This window comes from Corvus cornix, chromosome 1A (genome assembly GCF_000738735.6).
Source record: "Corvus cornix cornix isolate S_Up_H32 chromosome 1A, ASM73873v5, whole genome shotgun sequence".
Classification (NCBI taxonomy): Eukaryota; Metazoa; Chordata; class Aves; order Passeriformes; family Corvidae; genus Corvus; species Corvus cornix.
In genome coordinates, this window is record NC_047057.1 from 72,062,535 (window position 1) to 72,083,065 (window position 20,531).

The 20,531-nt window shown below is 44.0% G+C and overlaps 1 protein-coding gene across 25 annotated transcripts in view; it reads right to left on the reverse strand.

Annotated features, from left to right (window-relative positions):
* The window catches only part of CACNA1C (calcium voltage-gated channel subunit alpha1 C), a 463,884-nt gene that overhangs the window by 56,697 nt on the left and 386,656 nt on the right, over window positions 1-20,531 (reverse strand). For all 25 annotated transcript variants that reach the window (XM_019288718.3, XM_019288713.3, XM_019288699.3 and 22 more), the window contains 2 exons: window positions 19,972-20,130; window positions 17,136-17,246 (listed from right to left, as the gene is read on the reverse strand). In XM_019288718.3, coding sequence (XP_019144263.1) covers window positions 17,136-17,246; window positions 19,972-20,130 — 270 coding nt within the window. The remainder of the gene's footprint in view (window positions 1-17,135; window positions 17,247-19,971; window positions 20,131-20,531) is intronic.

A 20,531-nucleotide genomic window follows, 5' to 3' on the forward strand; every position in this document is an offset into this window, starting at 1 on the left:
CCAGGGAAGCCACCCCTCCCCTCCAACTCTGGGACAGGGGCTGAAGGGAAGCCACACAGATCACTTTGAGCACGGCTGCTGGCAGGAATGGGGCTTGCAGGACCAGCTCCTCCAGACATCTCCATTCCTGGCAACGCAGCACCCTTCCCATTTGACTTAGAGGGGAGAGTACAGGAATAGTGTAACATGGTTCCCTCAAAAAATGGCTCCCCACTGTGAGTATCAATGGCCCAGTCCATGTTCCAGCTGTAACGCTCTGTGCGGGCGCAGGGAATAGCCTGCTGCTGCGCCAGGGAGGAGGAGAGGGCACAGTCAAGCTGGGGATGTGCTATCTAAATCTCACCTTTATCTTTACCCAGCCACAGTCAGGATTACAACAGGCATCAGCCTAACAGTTTCTTTTAGTAATGCTTTAGCTCCTGTCTCTATAATACAGAGCAGGACTGGTGTCTCTGTTACTCTGAAAGCACATCTGCACCTCAAAATGGAGCTGTGAACGTAGCCTGGCTCATCCCACCAGGAAGGGGTGAGAACAGGAGCAAAGCTGGCTTTAGCATTGCTCAGAGCAAGAGCTGTTGCTCACTCCTGCTAAAGCCAGGGCCACAGCAGCACTGTCACCTTGGCTGTCCAGATCACTTCAGGGGCTATCTCAAACATCTCATCCTAAGCAGAGCTCAGGAGATGCTAATCAGCACTGCTTGCTGTCCTCATCCTGCATAACTTTTGGCTGGATAGGCTGCAAGGATACAGGACCCTTCTGGAAAAGGTCCTGTTCAGCCTAGAAGATGAACCTCTGTATGTAAACTTCCTCTACAAGTCAATGTCACGAGCAAAGAAAATTCATCTTGGCTCACTGAGCACCTGTGCCAATCTCTTCCCCTTGTTCTGCAGTCTTAAAAGGAGGCAAACATACAAAATCCTCCGTCCTCCTTTCATGTGTTTGGTTTCGTGAGCATGGGCTAATGTGACCTCCCTGTTTCCCAGCTGCAGCATGTCTCCTGTGAGACTGAACCCGAGTTGCACTGTGACTGCTATTCTTAGTCAAAGAGTCAGGTCATGGGTAAAGTGTGAGCCTGTGTTCCCAGGCAGCATTGCAGAAAGCAAAAAGGAGAAAAGTAAAAAAATTTAAAAAAAGAAAGAAAAAAATAATTATCTCAGTACTGGCACTGTACAAAGTCAGGCTTGGGAGCCTCAGATTGCTGTGGGTTCAACCATCACATGGAGCAGGCACTGGCAAAAGTGTCTATCTGCTGAAACATTGCCTCTGTGAGACTTCGGGACTCACATTTATGAACAGCATTACATTTTGGGCAGGGAAAAAAAAAAGAAAAGAAAAGATGAAGCAGAAAAAGCCACTGCCCAGCTGGTCCCACACCAGTGAAGGGAGCTGGTAGAGGGGACTTTGAAATCTTCTCCTCAAAACCAGAATAAAACACCTTTATTCTGCAGCCTGAAATAGGCAACTCTCTTAGCAGATCTACACTGGGAGGAGCAACAATCCCATGGCTACACGTTACTACACAATTAGCTAGGAACAGGGAGGAAGGAAACAGGAGCAAAAGCAAATTCAGAGAATATTATTATTCAGCGTCCAGCCTAGAAATACACAACAAATATTAGAATGAATTCAGCGGTGATGTCCAGCATCATTAGCAACCAGATGGACCTGGAATAAAACTGTAATTAGACTTCAGCAAGAGGAAGGGGAGGGAGAGAACAGCAGATTAAATTGGAGAGGCAAACGCATTTTGAATAAATAAAGGACAGACACAGATCATACAGAGTTACACAAAGTGCCTTTGCAGCCTGCTGCGACCTTGGCAGACAGTGCACTTGCAGCATCAAAGAACAGAGTAGAAGACAACAGACCCAATCCTCCTGCCCCGTCCATGTGCACAGTCCTGCAGAAGGCACCGGCACTGCCCACATGCCAGATGAATACATGTGTTCAACAGCATGGTTCTCTTCTATTTCCTCTCAAGTTGCATCATTTAGGAATTACTAAGGATTTCAGCAGGAATCCAAACAACTTCATAAAAACCAAGAGTTTGGTTTTGGGCAGCTGCAAGGGTTAAGATTCAAAACATGCTGTTTAGGTTTTACCCATGAAAATGATGACTTTTAATGACTTTCAAGTCTGTAATGATGGATAGTTAGTATTTTTACTATGATTGGCATCATACTGCAAAGAATGTTTTGGGTGTGACCAAATTTACAATTTCTTTTTACTCAGCCGCTTTTTACATAGAGCCCAATAATCACTGCTGCTGGTAAAACAGCATTTGCTGTTGATACAGAACCCAGGTAACAAATGGCATCAAATCCTGTCCTCAGATGATCACCAAAGCCAGTGAGCTAAATATTGCTCCCAGCAGAAGTAATACAACCTCTCTGGAAGCAATGACACTGCGCTGACAGAGTTGGCACAACTCAGGAGAGATTCAGGCCTGGAAAGAAAAGGTCCCTTTTCCACTGCCATCAAAACCAGCTGCTTTGGACCTTTGAGACACCACAGTGTGTCTGGAGTCACTCTGCTGACTTCAACAGCGCTGCTCCAAATTTACACTGCGAGCTCTTTCTCCTGGGATGCTCCACTGAGTCTCAGCAGCCAGATCCTTGCTTGAAAATCATGGGCTGGTCTGCTCTGGGATCCCAGAAAGAGCATTATCCCAGTCTGTTATTGTGTGGCTGTAAGGTGACCCCAGAGGGCTCTTCTCTTCCTCCTGTGCCTCTCAGATGGGTGATAGAGAGGAACATTGGGTATGAATGCAGTTTTACTCAACCCCACATCCAAAATGCTAGTGTTGAATTAAGGAAACACACGAATTTTAAAACTTTCCTTTCCTCCTCACCTGCTCCCTCTGTGTTTCAAACAGAAGGGTGAAAAATAGGAAGATGTTATTTACAGTAAGAGAGCTCAAGGAAACAGAGAACACAGACGCTTCATTGGGGTGCAAGGTGATGGAATCCTTCCCTGAAAAGCCTCCCACCCTCTTTAGAGACATTTACCTACAAATGGCCATGTGGGGCTTAGCTTTGGATCAGACCTCATAACCTGGCCATGAGTTATGAGTGTGTAATGAGAGTGAACTACACCCCTTCAGGACTTGCCTCTTGTGACCTCAAAGTGCCTCTTTGAGCCACATTCCTCACTGGAGTGTACCAGGGTGGCTCATGACAGACAAGCTGAATGAAGGAAGAGCTTTCACTCTAATAAAGAGGTTGCATTTCCAAAATACTTTTCCCACCAGAAAGTTCTGCATACTTTTCCCAAGAGGGTGGAGGTCTGACTGGAAATGAATTGATGGCACTGTTTGTTTTTGCAGGACAGGAATTTAGAGTGTAATACCATATTTTACCCGTAAAGGGAGACGCTTGACCCTGACTTAGCTATAATTGCATGCCACATAATGGCATCCTCAGGGCTTTACTGGGGAATGGTAGTCACCCTCTCTTGTGGGATGTCTTTGGAGATCCATGAAGCTTTTGGGGAGAAAAGAGGACAGAGAGAGACCAGGAGGATTGGATTGAATATTCAGGAAGCATGAGATAGCCCCACCAGTAGAGAACATTTTTTCCCCATTTTTTTCCCCCCAAAGGTAGCAAATGATAGTGTATCACCACATGATCAGTAAGTTAATGAAAGGCTGAGCATAAATATGCAGTAGCTGACTGGAATGGAATCTCATTTGTGCGAGAGGAGCAGACATTTCAGAATGAGTATACCAATCATTTTTAGGTTTCCTAGTTGCTGAGATTAGCTGTTAAAGAAATTAGGGTTTATTTAGGTGCTAATGGAGGCATTGACATCTCTGGACACCATTTTTCCTACTTTTTGTAAATGTGAGATCTTAAATAGGATATCTAAGAAGCCTCAATAATAACAACAAGGAAAATTTCCCACTGGAATCTGTCTGAAGTTCAGAGTCACCTGGAGCCCACAGTAAGAATATGGGGTGTCTGGAGTGCTGTGCATCCACACTGAAGCACAGAAGTCCTCAGGGGAAGGGTGCTGTTGAGTCATGGTACTGGCTGGGTTTTGAGCATCGAGCCCTGTGGGACCTGCAGGGTCACTTGTGTGTTAATTTACGTGCAGCTGTTTATCTGCTTAGTCACAGGCTTTCATTTCTGCCTCTTCCGAGGCGGCCAGCAAAGCTTAACAAACCCCTCTGAGAAAAAAGCCTCTAAAGATGAAGAGCACAGCAAGGTCAAGGCTCTTCACTGGGTGGGATCTGAATGTAGGTGGGATGGTCCCCAGTGGAAGATGATGCTGCAGTGTTGTAGGATAAAAGGGAAGGACCTGCTTACCTGCATGCACGTTTGCATTTATGAATACAGACATGAAGCATTGGGGAGGAGAAACTAAGACACAGAGAAAACTGCACAGCCTAAAAGGTGGGCAAAGCATGGGAGAAGCTTGCTACCACTTCTCAGAAATAATCCTGCATGCTAAAACAACAAAAAGAAGCATCAAGTCTAAATCAGCTGAAGAGAGTATACAGGAAGGAGAGAAAGGGGCTGATACCCTGATACTCAGTGGGATTTGTTAGCAAAAATTTCCTGCTGATTGTAAAGGGCAAAGCAGACTTTGCTAGGGAATTGCAAAATGAGACGAACTGCTAGTCTGGCTGATGTTTAGTTAATGCAAGAATTCATTTCTGAAAATGCTGCAGGCTGTTTAGAGCTGTGAGAGTCTCTTCTCAGACTTCATTAAAAGAGGCTTTCCCTGAAAGTACTTTTGCAAAAGGGACAGCATAGAATCAAAGGACATTTACACAGTTCCATGGCTCTTGGCACTCGCTCCCACAGCAGATTTGGGGGATTCACGTGTGCCCTGAACAATCTTACAAAGCTACAAAAGCTCCTGACATGGAATGGAGACGTGTGTCAGATGCAAATTCCGTTGTGCTAAGATGCCATTTAGCCATAACAGCAATCAGGGGAATTAGCAGAACCTAATAGAGAAGGAATCAAGTGGAGGATGCAGCTGCTTGGAGTTCCTGACAGGCTGCAGGAAAACAGCATCTATTTGCATACTATCTATCAACTCTCATCCACTGATGGATTAATTCCGAGACACGGAGTCCCTGCGGTTCACCTACCAGTCGCTGTAATGAGTCACTGCTGCAGGGAATTAAACAAGGCTCCCTTCTACTCCATCAAATCTTTCCACAGACAGGCAAAGAGAAGAGCAGCATTTCATCACTCCAGACTATTCTGGTGAGTTCTGAAGGAGCCTTGTGACTCTTTGCTTAGTCCATAAGAAGACAAGGCCAACTTGTAGACTGAGATGGACACCCAAAAACGCTGATGTTTTCCTTTAACCTCCCTCACTTTTTTCATGCTCTCTCTCACAATGAGGGCACCTGTGAAAGCAGACAGGTGTCCCTTGAGGTCTGAGGGCCTGCTTGGACATCCTGAACACTCTGCTTGATAGAAACAAAAGAGTTGGAGGAACTGAATGGCTCTGTGATCTGGAAAAAGACCTCAGATGTTTATTTCTAGGTCAAGGGTAGAAAACTGAGGTACCTCGTTACAGCCACCTGGAAGTGGACACCTGATTATTGTTTGAGATCCTGTAGGTCCTAAAGCGAATTACAGGTCTCACACCTGTGCTTCTGGTGAGCAAATATCTCCATCACAGGAAAAAGACCCACTGCCTGAACCAAGGTGCCCAAGCCACTATTTGACAAACTTTAACATTTATGGGGGCTGGAAATACAGAATCTCTTATGTCTCAACAGATCCTTTTTTATGCTCTACACACCTACTGATAAGCGATAGTGTCTGGAGGACATGACTAGAAAAGACTGTATCATATCTGATCTGTGAACTGGGAATTTCCATTTCCAGATTTTGCAATCCAGTTCATTTCACCAGAACTGTATTTTCTAAACGGCCCCGTGGTGCCTCCATGCCCATCTACATGGACTCATGGGATGGTTTGGGCTGGAAGGGACATTAAAGGTCATGTAGTTCCAATCCCTGCTGTGGTCAGGGACACTTTCCACCAGGCCAGGTTGCTCAAAGCTCAATCCTGCCTGGCCTTGAACACTTCCAAGGATGGGGCATCCACAGCTTCTCTGGGCAGCCTGTGCCAGGGCCTCACCACCCTCACAGTAATGAATTTCTTCCCATTACCTAGGCTAACCCTGCCTTCTTTCAAGGCCATTCCCCCCTGTCCTATCACTGGGTGTCCTTGTAAAAAGACCCTCTCCAGCCTTCTCACAGGCCCCGTTTAGGTGCTGAAGGTGGTGGCACTTGGTGACACAGACCCACACATCTCCCTCTGTTTCATTTACTGCAAAGTGGTTAGAAGTACACAAGTTCTCAGCCACAGGGGAGGCTTGAAGTGCGACATTATGGTCCCAGATCCTCCAAAGACTGGGAAAGAAGCATGGCAAAGGCAAGATGGAAGCATTTATTATGAAAGCATCTCTTAGACATAGCAAAGATTGTATTTCAAGGCAATATGCTGAGAAGGCCTGAGAAAATTATAAAGTAAAACATGCTGAAACCAGATGATTAAACTAGCTGGTCCTGATGTAATTTTTGGCCTGGATTGCTCTTAACTGCCTTCGAAGGAAGGGTGAGTAATGCCTCTCAACAATAATGACTAAGGCCTCCTTGATATAAATGCATGAAAATGGTGGCAGAACAGCTGAAAGCTCTCTTATAAATTTTGCTAGAAAAGTAGCAAAACTAGAAAGTAAGATAAACATTCTCAGCCTTCCTACAGGTATATTGTGGCACAGCAATACCCCACGAGGAGTTAGGCCCTTTTTCTCATGAACAGTAAGAACACTGCAGTCATTTAACAATTACTGCCCTACAGCCACAAACCAGACTCGTTCTCAGTGAAGAGAAACAAAATCAGTACCAGTTTTACCAGAAAGACTGAAAAGTGAACGTGATGGCTGAACAGATCATTTATCCCAAAATGCATAAGACTTTGGAAGGTCTGGAAGCACCATGTCTTGATGAGAGCCAATAAATAACTCCTGAGGGCAATAAACCAACCCAGCAATATCAAACAGTCCTATGAAAAGAGCTAAAGGATGGGCTTTACTGTTTAAGAGAGTCTGTCTTCTAAAGTTGGACTGACATCCCAGCCCAGGGAAGAATGATTCAAAAGAAGTAAAACTCAGCCTGTAAGAACAGAAGTGACAAATCTCTCAGGGTGAAGAGTTGCTTCATGTTGTGGGAAGATGAGACAGTGGCAAGCAGTGGGTGAAGAAGCATTCTGAAAATGGGGCTGGATTCAGAACAGCTTCCCTCTCTCCATATGAAGGCTGGGAGGAGGCTATGGACTGCTCTGACGTGGTTGCTGAGTGGATAGTGGGTACTGACTGGCAGGAGGGCACAATGTTCAAGAAACAGGGCAGCAGGTATGAGCAGTAGGGCTTTTACATAGTTTCTTTCTTTTGGTAAGTTATCTCCATTTTCGTAAAAGGCTTAATTTTATATGGATTAGAATAGTTAGTAAAATAATACTTATTTTTATGTAATCCATCAATCATAACTCACCAAAAGAGGAGGATTACTCTCATTTTACTCTCGGGGAAGCAGAAAGAAAGAAGATTAAAGTTTCCAAAGTCTCCAAAAGCCAGATGCATGAGAGAAGAGAAGAGAAATCACCTCTCAGATGTGGGCCAGGTGACCATTTGCCAGTCAAATATCACTTTCCAACACGATGAATGGTTCTCAACAGGCGTATCGCAGTCTGTTATCTGGTACCATTCTTACGTGAAGATTCATATCTGTGAGAGCTTTTGACCCTTTGAAACAACCTCACATGAAGTGATGGAGGTTTGGGATTTTTTGTCTGAGAGGGAGAGCAAGTGCCAGGCTTTTTTTTCCCTGGCACCGTTCCCTTTGCAGGCTGCTGCTGCCGTGGATGCTGCTGTGAGCAAGGCCCTGGCTCACCATCCCACTGGGCTCTTAACACCGTGCAAATAATCTTCTGTATTAAATAATTAAGTGCAACAGCTAATGCAGTGCTTCCCACACTGCTGCATTGTGCAGTCATATCATTATTTTTGATCATTTATAATGATATTAAAGCCCCCAAGTGCCAGACTGAAAACACATCTGTCATAATGTGGCAGCCAGATGCGAATTCTCTGGGTACGTTTGCTGTGAAGGAAAAGTTCCTCCATCACTGAAGCTTACACAGATCCTTTAACAGTCTTTTCTGCCTACTGCATTCTCCATTGATCCTTCAGAAAGCTGGTGGATTGCGCAGCTCTGGCTGATCATTGTTAGAGATTTCACACACTCTCTATGGTAATTAGAGGATCTATTTGCAGAAAATTGCTGGCCTTGTCCTCCAGGAAAGAGAACATCCTGCATTTAAACAACAGATGTAACATGGGGAGCAGCAGATCAAACAGCCTTTTTGTCCCTCACCAACTGTTCCCACCAGAACATGAAAGGACAAGTTCTTTTTATGAAGAAGGAAGTTTGTTCTGGATACTCATTTCGTTGCTGGCCTCTTTCTTAGGGGCACCAACAAAGAAACCAAATGAGGTGCACTCTGCTCCTGACTTTGTGCCAGTTATATTTATTTTCTGCAATGAAATGGGAAAGAGCCTACTTCATACAGGATGTCAACAAGTGCTGACAAGGAAGGCTTTGATGCCTCCTGACCCAGATTCAAGTAGAGTTATGAGCTAGAATTTAGGGTGAAAGTTTCATTTCTCATCATCCATCTCATTTCTTCTGTTACATTCACCTACCAAGTGTTTTTCACACTGCATGACTTGTTTAGGTTCAGTCACGCCTATGCCATCTCAGAATATAAGCATATGCACAATAGAACAACTTTAGTCTGGCACTGCTTTCTTCTCCTTTAAAGTGTTTGGAAGGGCCAGATTTCCTCTCCCACACACACTCAGGAAATGGTGAGGAGCTCAGTGAAAACTAGAAGCCATCAAAGAGGATTCCCTGTGCTTCCACATGACAGAGAAGGCAGTTATCTGCTAGCTAACTCCTCGTTTGTGGAAACTGTCGCTAAATCAACCTCATCTCTGAGCATCCTTTTGAAAATTTTCTTCTTCTGTATTAGCTGGAAGATTTATTATTCAAGGCTCTACTTGATGGGCCAACACTCTAAAGCAGCAGGATGCAGTTCCTCTTTTTTAAAAATTTCACTGCCTTGTAACATCTTGGCAGCACTCTCTGCTGAGTAGTTTCTTTTTAATGCTGGAATAACAAATCCAGCTGCTCTGGCTCTTGGCTGGTGCCCTTCCACGGTCTGTGAGAAAGCCTCAGTGCTGAACTGCTGGGAGAATGCTGTGGCACAGACTGGGCTACAGGAGGCCCAGTTACTTTCTTAGCCTCTCTTTTCCTTCCCTTTCCTGGACATATGGGCAGACAGAAATTCTGTCAGGAAAGCAGCATCCAGGAGCAAGTCTACCAGGGCACTACTGTGCCAACCCACTGATGTGTATAAAGGACTGGGATGACCTGGACATCCCTGCCCAGAATAATTACTCCAATATTTCTTCCCACCTAAACATGCTGCTCTGTCATACAGTACTTTTAGCATTTACTTTTTCAGGAAGGGTTAGAGAAGAGGCTCCTTCTTCCTCCCAGAGACATAGATGTGAAAGACAATATGGTCAAGTCTCTGCATGATGTGTATGCTGTGCAAAATGCACGGGGATCCTGGCAGACAGGTAATCACAGTAAAGAGAAAGCAGAGGAGGGATTAATGAAGGGCTAAGATTTTTTCCCCCTTTTCTAGTTTATTTCCACAACCCTCGAGGCTGATTCAGCAATTCCTCGAGAGCCTCAGGCTGACTGCACACGTGCAGGGCAGTGTCTGGGTGAGCACAACAAAGGTGTCAGAGGGGTTCTGGTCATAGGGCAGCTGCTGGGCTCACTGAAGCAGCTGAGATTAATTCCAGCTGGGCTACTGGTGGTATAGAAGATCCAGAGGAATATGAAAGACATTCAGACTTCGCCCACAACAAGATTTGGGGTGAAAAAGGAAAGCCTTTCTGAGGTAACATGCTGATGCATTTTGAAACAGGGCTGAGATTAATCCACAGAAGTAGGGAAACACACTGTACCCAATTTTTACTGCAAATTATTCTGATGAGACAGTACCCAGGGAGGCTCTGTGGCTGAGATACTAATGTGTTTGAACATGGAGACCTGGGATGTCTGCCAGGGAATTTCAATAAAATGTAGAAGCAGAAAAAGATGCTCATTAGCTTAAAAGGTATGGGTTTTAATTCAGTTTTTAGTTTTCTAAAAGTCCCTTCCCCTGTTTACTTTTTCTTTCAGTCCTGTTTCTGTTTTTCTTTTCCTTGCATCACTTTTTGTCCAATCACTTCTTCCTCCATTTTATTAATACTTTACTGTTTCAATGTCTTCAATTTATTTTTTTTTTCTGCCTTTAAGGATATTCTATCTTTTCCCATTTTTTATTATCTGTATGGCCTTTCTTCCTCTGCAGGTTTGGGTTTTCTCTCTTTTCCTCCCAGACCTGGTCCTTCCTGTTGATTTAGTTGTTTCCTTTTCTTCAGTTCACACACTCTCTTACCTGGCTCTTCCTAGTTCTCTCCATGCTCACTCTTTCTTACCCAACATCAAGCAGAGCTCACTCTTCCTCTTTGTTAAATGGTGTATATTATTCCCCACCCACAGGTTTCGACACATAATCAGCTTTCTTGGGCTTTCTTTTGCCTTTTAAAGCATTTCTTTCACCCAAAGCCAGGGTGCTGGTTGGAGACTGCCCTTCCTCTTGCAGTGGGTACATGGCTCAGTCATCAAATACTCCACATGTAGAGGCTGCCCCTCCAAAACAGAAAATACTGAAACTGAGGAGGGGAAAAAATTAGGTGGCTACCAAGGTTAAGGAACTGCCAAAAGCAGTAAAGGAAATCTGCAGAGTAAGAGCCATTTGACAACATTTGATCACATCTGGCCACACAGCATCGTGTGGCCACACTCCATGGAGGGAGGCAGCTGCCTGCACCACGGGCTCACATTTACACAACTTAAACCACTAATATATACCACCATACTACATCCCAGAGCATGTGATTTGTAACTAAATATGATTCCTGTTGGATGGAGCTGAAGTGTTATTCAGCTCTGAGCAAAAGACCACTCAGTTGTAACCAGTTGTCCTGATGCTTTTTGACAGTGCAGAATGTCTTTACTTCCCTTTCCCTGTATAGGCTGGAGAAATAAAACACTGTGATGAGTGATGCCAGGGCAGCATCCTAAGCTATACAGGTATTTCTACAGGTACTGGAATGAAGAATTACGAAAAGAATTAGATTTTCAGAATTAACCAACATTGTTTCTGCGGTGCAAGGGGATAGCATGGATATAAATTTCAGCTGTTTGTGAGAATGCTGAAGCCTCTATCCTGACCAAGGAATAACAAAGTATGGTTTTGGTGAAAAAGAGGAATGCAAGTAGTATGAAGCAGCCAGTGTTACTTTAGGAGAGACTGCTCAAAGATCTGTTTATAGGCATAAATGTATGAGAAATGTACTGGTAAAAAGGGAACAAAAACAGATGAGTCATTTTGCAGGTTTTAGAAGAGATATCTGTACATCAAACGCATGATAAACGCTGACTGAGAGGAGCTTAAAGAGGAATAAAGAAGTGCAAATGCATCAGGGGAGGAAGAAACACTGAGGACACGTAGATCCATCAGTACGTGGAGGCTAAGAAATGACCATGGGTGGCACTTATGATTTCCACTACACAGAGGGTCACAGCTCTTCCTGGGATCACATGGGATTATGTGTCTTGTGCTGAATGCAAAGCTTGCTTGAAACAGCCCCCTGAAATCTGAACTGCTGCACAAAAATGACATGTGAGAACGGCAAGAATTCAGAGTAAAGCAACAGTGATAAACGAGGGGCAGAGGAAGCTGTCTGAGGCAGGACAGATGGCGCTGTTACAGGCTGCTTTACAAGCAACATCCATGAACACCCCGGGAAGAAAGGTGCTGACAGTGTCTGGTAAATGGAATAGACTTGTGATCTGCAGTCTCTCTGACAGTCATAATTCCATGGAGGAAACCTCCAAGATTCCCTTTCCACACGCAGAAACGGATTTGACAAAATACACGATCCTGTGCTTTGCTTTATGCATAGCAGTAGTTCCATGGATATGTCTTCCCTGGTTTGAGATGACAGGCACAGCAGGAGAAAATTCACAGCTCTTGGATTAGTGGTCCTGCCCTAGCTAATAAGGGGACAGGTGAAATGTTTCCTGAAAGAAAAAGTAGATGTGGCTTATCAGGAAAACAGCCCATTCCAGGGAGCTGGAAAGATCTGAGATTCCTGGAGGAATATCCATCCTCACATTAGCATGTACACTGACAGATGGCGCAGCTTCATATGAGTAGGAATTTTAAGTCACTGTCTTTGACTCGCAAAGATAAACCCCAGGCAGGTTTTGTAGATCAGCTGGCCCTTCATGGACTGCTTCTGGTGGGGATTTCTTCTTTAAGAAGATGGAACAGTGGTAGCTGTGAGCACCACAGACAGCACAGCACAACACCTCATTCCCTTTAGTAGTTTTCCCTGGAAAAAGCCTGAAGCAGCAGCAGCATCAGCTTTCTCCAAGCAGGAATTGGAAAATAGCTCACCAGACTGGCTGGAGAATTTATAAAATTAGAAAAACAAAGCAGCAAAAGGCCTTGGCTCAACAGCATTACTTTTAGTCTGTCTGCCTCTTTGAAGTAACTAGTCCTGAATCGGTTTATGAGCATCAGCCAAGACAAACACTGAGGTCCTTTTGGGAGTTTTGCTTCAGAGCAGCATATTAATACTCTGTAAGGAGATGCAGGGCATGTAGTGGATGTTTTCTTTATCAGCAGCCCTAATCATCCCAAATCTCTCTATCTCACTGTTAGCACACCCTCCTGACAAGACTGCAGACACAGATGAGCTGTCTTACACAGCGCTTAGAGTAATCCAGCAAAAAAAATGGGGTAACTGACCCTCTGCAGCAGAAGAAGTGTCACACAAACCCACAGGGTTCTCAGAAGCCTTGTCCCTGCCTGGCATGCACTGACCGTGCCACAGCAGCAGCTGCTCCAGCTGACGTGCCCCTCTTCTCTACAGCCTCCCAGGAGACCAAGCAAACCAAAACACTGCTCACAGAGGATGGCCAGTCAAAGGGACAAGTATCAAAGGGACTTGCTGACCAGAACAACCAATCTCAGCAGTAACAGTATGTTTAGCTAGGAAAGCCCTTGTCTTCCTACCCCCTTTGCATATTTTCTGTAAGTGTTGGGAGATGAGCCCTGACTTGGACTTGGCTCCTTACTCCTGCAGCTGGCCTTTCAGTAAGTAAAGCCTTGCTCCCACCATAAGAACTAGAGGCAGGGCTGGATTATCCATGCTGGTTCTTTGTAGGCAGGCACATATGTGAACCTGCTTCTTATCTGTGCAACTGTGCTTGCTTTTTTCACCTTTAGTATCAAGAGTAGCAAGTAAGGAGGACATCTCACAGAACAGGAGTGAAGAAATAAAAAAGGGATACAGTAAAAAAATCTATTCAGTCAGGCTGCCACCTCCTCTGTTGCTATGCACGTAACATACACTGGCATGCATTGTATTTAGTGGACCTTGGAGTGGCAGGTTAACAGTTGGACTTGATGATCTTGAATGTTCCTGATGATTTTCCAACCCATTTCCAATTGAATCTGTGAGTATATAATAGTGGATGCCACACCGTGGGCAGCAGCAGGAACTCTGCATATTGGGCTTCCCCTGAAGCTGTTCCACATGGGGACATGCCTGTGGTGACTTCTGTGAGAAGGTAGCACGATAGCAGCTCCCAATACCTCGGGGATCTGTCCTAGTTCCCTTTCCAACTCTCCCTGGTGAAGGTATGAACAAACAGCAGCTTGCTCCACCTTGTGCAGATGGAGAAAGCCTTATCCCTCTGTTGCTGCTGCAGACCCTTCATTCCAAGGTGCCTTTAGGAAGTGGCTGTGCAAGGCAGAGCTCTGTGGTGGCTGCTTCAGAGTCACAACTCGGTTACTGCTTGTCTTGCTGTAGTTGAAGGTTAAGGTGTAGCATCCACGACTGGGTTAAGCACCCAAAAAAAAAAAGGAGAAAACAGACTGAATATTGCCAGCTTCAGTTCTCTGCTCAGTTCTGTTCTGCCACATTCTCCTGGGGCTTGTCATTAGAACACAACACCTTCAGCTAACCAAGTTTCCTCCTTTTTTGTTGTCAGTCACAAAGCTTACAGCTCTTTTATTTTAGGGTATTCTTCAGACAGAAAAGAGTGATGTTTGGGCACAAATTCAAAATGAGACAAAGCAGCTTAAACAAAGGCTGGTTTGTGTTTTATTGCTCAGGAAATGACAGACAAATCTGTCTGCAGCAGAGATGAGCATTTAATCTTGCCATTTCCCATCTGGGAAACACTAATAACACTCAGCATCTCATTTCTTTGTTGGGGGGACTTGGTTGGTTGGAGGGGATAGGTAGTGATCTCCCAGGTGACAATGAAATACTTTTGGACTTTCCCGGCTGGTGTTCCTGGGGACACCTTCCATCTGCAAATGTAGTTTGGCCACAAGGTGTAGCCAAGTAGATCAAGGCAACTACTTTCTCCATGCTGGAAACTCCCACTTCAGAACACATTCTAGGCAAGTTCATCTTCAGTACTAGTGTGCAACCTGACAAGAAGCAGCCAGTGCTCCCCAGAGCTGGTCCGAGTGCTCACCTGGGAGAGAAGGTTGCCTTCTTTGCAGAGCGGGCTCAGTCAGTATGGAGAAGGGAATGGGCTGCACCCAATTCTTTGTGTGTCTCGTGTGACACAAGGAATCTGGTGTTTCCAAACCCGACTCACCGAGCTGGTACTCGACATAATCCAGTGTGAATATAGGGCTAGAGGAAAGTCTTTTGGCTGTATTAGCTGTTTTTGCAAGGTCAGTCCTGTTTTTCTTCCCTGTAATCCTTTGCTTCAATTTTTTAAATGTTGGGTTTTTTTTCATTAAGGGATTTAATTAAAATAGAGGGATGAGTTGGTACCATCTTTGGCATACAGGCCAGACCAGGATTTGAAACATTTATTGTTATTGCTGGCTATTCTTTCACCTGAGGTTGTTGTCTGGCTCCTAGCTCAAAAGACTTCACTAAAACTCTACTATTCTGAAATTTTCACAAGGAAAATTTCTTTTTCACTCTCGCTTTTACTATAGTGTAGTAGCTGGGGATTTATTTTGGAAATTACAGAATCATGGAAAATTGGGCTGAGAGGGGCCTCATGGTCTATTCCATTTGCCTGTCTCAAGGCAGATCATCGATTCTTAAACTGTTTTGAATGAAAGGTTCCCCCAGCTTAATTTTAAAACCTCAAATTATAGATTCCACAATTGCTTCAAGAAATCTGTTTCAATGTTTTTCCATCCAGAGGATACATGTTTACCTTCAGTTGATTTTTTAAAAACTTTTTTGTGCAGTGAAACTTGAAAAGGAGATTGAACAGAGGAAAGTAAAACACAGGAAGTGGAAAGGACTTCCAATATCATCAATGCCATTTCCTTACTGTTACAAACAACCATGTCAGGTTCCTTGTATATGTACAGAGCTCAGTGTTGACCTGGTAGAACTTCTGCCCTAAATGTTTTAAACCAAATTCTGCTGAGATTCTCATCTTTCTGAAAGTTAAGAGTCTCCTGCAAAGTGTAACTGCAAAATCAGAAGAGCATTATAAAGCCTGTGAGATACACTTCTGGGTACATGGTGTGCAGATAAAACTTTTATGAAGTGACAGAAAATTTGCTTGCTAACAGATGTGATGAAGCCTCAAAAATGAAAGGTAGATCTCTCCTGAAAATTAAAATCCCTGCTGAAACAGATAATGATGCTTCTAAATTTCCCAGGACAGTGTTTCAGATCTCACCAAAAAAAAAAAAAAAAAAAGTCTGTCCTCATCAGGACTGCACAAGATGCTCCTAACTTGCAAGAGAAATACATCTGAAATAGGATAGTGATATTGGGCTTGGGGGAAAAATAAAATTGTGACTATTCCAAGAAGAAGTCCTGGAAAGTGTGGAAGAAAGAGAGAAGCTGGGTGGGAGGAAAGTCAACATGGAGTTAAAAAGAAAAAAATACGACCGAATCCAGCAGAAATGGAGAGCAAAGTTTCTGAGCTGAGGATGAGGAAGATGTTTGATTACACCTGGGAGGAGATAACTTCAATGATCCCGTAACTGCTTAACATGAAGGACAACTGCCAGACATAAAAGTTCTCATCTTTACCAATGTTGTAACTGATGCTTCAGAGAGTATCTTGACCATCTCCACAGTGTTTCAAAGCATCCTTCAAGACTCAACCCCATGTGTCAAGGCACCACTGAAGAGATGAAATGACTTGAGGGACCTATATTTAGGTATCTGGATTCAAGTCTGTATGAGACGTCACTGAATTTAAACCTCACAGAAGAAAGTCTTGGGTAATTCTGTGAGGTCAGGATCTTTGTCCTTGTCCTGCAGCAGCTGTAAGAACTCAGCTGGAAGAGCTTGCAGGTTTTAATCATACCCCATGGTGCAGCTATACTAGCATAATATCATGGCCCAATGCACAGGACAATACTTTCAGACAGGACCTGCTGGGGTACTGAATATTATCAATGAAGTCTTAAATTCAAGACTAGAGCAATCCAAACCATCACTGAGATGTAGCCCTCCCAGAAGAAACATTTTTTTCCAAAGCTCATAACTCAAAATGAGTCATGCTTGATTAACTTCACTTGGGTCAGGAGACTAATCATGAGATGCTATTTATAAATTATATAAGGAAAGTCAGAGAGAGAGCATTAGAATACCATTCAGAATGGGAGACATGTTACAGCCTTAGCACAGTGTCACTATGATAACTTAATGAAAACTAGGAACCTTCTCTATTAGCAGGTGTTGTCTCTTTTTACTTTCTTTTTTTTTTTTTTAAGTCTGTCTACTCTCCAGCAAAAAAGTTATTAAATATAAGTGAGACTCCAATCCAGAGAGCAACTGTCCAGCTCAGTTCTTGGTGGGGTAATAGATGAGAAAGTTTCACCTCCTCCTTCTCCTCACAGCTGCCCCACACACATGCACACACACACAGAGGCCAGGGAAGTCTACTCCTAGAGCACCTACCTTGGGTTTGAAGGCAATTAATTTCAGGACCATCTCCACAGTGAAGAGGCCAGTGAAGAGCATGTTGAGGATATTCATGGCTTCCTTGAACATGCAGCTCTGACCGTAGTGCTGAAAAATAGCATCCCAGCAGGAGTGTGAGGGTAGGACATGCCAGCAGTCAGGAATACACAGGACCCCTCCCAGCCTCCCTTCATGCCAAGGTGCTCTAAGGAAGACCCCAACGTGTTCCATTTTTCCAGTTAAGAAGTCCCATCTCCCTTCATACATAAGGATTTCCATGCCTCTATTCATTTTTGCCACCTGGCTCTGGATGTCCTCTTTTTAAAAGAATCTTTTTGAGGAGTGGCTACCAAAATCATACTTATCATCCCAGTTCAGGGCTCATTATAAATTTGCACAATGTTACAATACAATCTCCAACTGTGTTTTTTATCTGAACCTTCCTAACCCTTGGATTGCCTTTTTGTTTGATTGTGATTGCACAGCAAGCAGGGGTTTCACTGAGCTGTTCATAATGATACCAAGCCATTCCCCAAGTAATTACACTAAATTCAGGATTCTGCAAAGTACATGAGCAGCTCAAATCATATCTTTCCAATATGCATTATCTTGCATTTGTCAACTCTGAATTGAATTTGCAATCATGCTGCCCATTCACTTAACTTTATTAAGATCTTATGAAGTTACTCTCCATCTTCTATTGATTAATTCAAGCAGCGTCTTCTGCAAGTGTTGCCTCACTTTTCATACCACTATTTCCAGATCATAATACTTGAGACTGATTGCATTGTCTTGTTCTAAGGTCACCTTCCAGTTCATGTTACAAGACCCTACTTGTAGCTGCTTAACTTTAATAAACTTCAACCAGCTGGGATGGATTTTCATATTCTGTATTGGCACAGGGTGATTTATTCAAAGCAGTTTCAGGTAAAACAATTCAGCTGCAACTGAATGCAAGGCCAGGGAAAAACACAATGTTGAAGCATTTTCAAAGTTTCTTGCAACATTTTTCGTGAAAGGCTCTAATACTTGCAGGACGCTGTTTAGAAACTTGAGATTTTACTGGCATGTGCCTTTTTTTGCTGTCTATTATGACATTTGACCCAAATCTGGCCTCAGCATAAACCTATGAGAACCTGTACTTTTCTCAAGATGGATTCAGATTTCCTAGCATCTCCAGAGATGCAGTCCTGCCTGTGAGCTCACAAACATCTCACCTCTTCTGGCTCTCTCTGCCCTGGGTGTGTACCATTGTTACAGAAACTGAGCAGCTTCACACCTTCAGAGTGACCAGGGCAGGAGAGACTTGAGCTGGGAGCAGGGCACTTTCCTGTGCTCCTGTTGCCTCACTCCTTGTTTGGGACCTTGGGTGAAAGAGCAGAGGAAGACTTTGCAATGGGGATGGAAAAGAGCTGGACCAGATGATGAAAAAGTAGGGAGGTCAAGAAATCTGATGAGACTGGGCTGAAGACAGTGAGAGGAGATAAGATGAAAATTGCCTGTGAATATAGACTTGGACTGTTAGTGAGAGATGGGAAACTGTGTCTGGATTTGCAGGGAGACAGGGAGTGGAGCAGAGTGGGATTGATCCACTGGAAAATGTAGTTAAAAGGAAAGTTGGTGTAGAAGTGCATGGGAAGTTGAATCCACAGGAAGGGACAAACGAGCGAAGTGGAAAAGGTGTAGCTGAGAATGAAATGGTAAGGGGGTGGAAAGGAAATCCATGGAAAACCCAGGAAATATAACTACAATGGTGAGCCTGTGAAGGGCTGGTTGAAGAGTGGGGATCTGGACTGTTTGGGCCAAAGCCCAGGGAAGAGGGTGCACAGACCCGCTGGGTGAGGGGGAAGGATGGGTTTTGGGGAGGAGAGAGACACACAGGGAGGCCTTGGGCAGACACAGACTGGGAGGAACAAGTCAGGAAAGTACAGCCTTGGGGAAATGTACAGAACAGTTCGGGCGTATGAGGGTCCATTTCCTGACTGAACGGAATGTAAGACTGCTTTTTTATAAGCTGGCTACTTAGTAAAGGCTTTGACTCCTTCCTCTTTACTGCTGTTCCACCTACTGCCTCTCTTTGCTGTTCCTGTAGATCCAGCTGCAAATGTTCCTTTGGTGGATTCACATTGGATGTTTGGAAAACCTTCCTACAGTAAGGAAAATGAACACACACCGCAGCAGGTCATAAGGCAATCAGGAGCATCAGTAGTGAAGCAAGGCAGGCAAATACCTCTCAAGAAATGCTTTAGGTGGAGCTGATGCTGCCTTTAAGTGGGGGGATAGACAATATGGCCTCTTGAGGTTCTTTCTAGAAATGTTTCTGTGGTTCTTAATTGAAAATAAAGGCTATACTAAGCCTTCCTACCCTCTCTCTCTCCAGTTTCCTTGATTACCTCATTTGCCAAAATATTTTCTCTCTACTTTTTGACACAGAAAAGACTCAAATTTAAAATTCACATCTCAGGTGAGTGGCAGTTCCAGGCTTATTGCTGCATTTCATAGAAGACAAATCAGAATTGAGAAGTCACTTGTTAGCGGCCACTGAACTGTTCTGTGATATAACACTTTTGGGGTCTTTTCCCCCCCATTTGTTTTTTTTTTTAAGGAGTTGAAAGTGTCAGATGTTACCAGGAAGAGGATGAGAGGCAGATTCCTCATGGTAACTACGTGTCATCAGAAGTGAACAGGGTACAATGCTTCTTTTTAACGTGCTTTTCCCTCTCTCAACACACGGTGTGCAGGTTAAAGTAGGTCTGAACCCCAGACCTTTTTACAGTTTCCCCAACACACTCTACTGCTTCATCACCTGGAGGTTTTCCACTTGCTCACTTACTTGCATGGCCAGGCAGATGGTGTTCAGCAGGATCAGAACGAACATCAGGTATTCAAAATAGGTGGAGTTGACCACATACCAAACTTTGTACTGGTACTGGTTTTTAGGGATGTATCTCCGCAGAGGCCGGGCTTTCAGGGCATACTCTACACACTGGCGCTGTGGAAGAGGCAGGGTACATTTAAAACCCAAACCCAAAATGTCTGGGTGGTCAGCCACCTTCAAATGTAATAAAAATACAATATGATTCAAGTTTTTTACTGAAATGAAAAAGCTTGGTAGAAGAATTTCTATTAGGTCATAATGCCAATGTGCATGTTCTACCTGTTAAAGAGTTCTATATGCAATTACTTTGGCCATTTACTTTGGCCAGCACTGCTGTTGTGCTGATCTGATCTCAGTGAAACAAATGGTACAGCAAACATTTTTAAGTCATTGCTGTCCCTTCAGAAAATCTTACACCAAGATTTTTTTCTACCTGGCTCCTGAAAGATGTCGGCAAAGCCAGCTTACAGTTTTAGCTTGTTGGCAAGCTTCACATATTCCTCTTTGTGTGCATT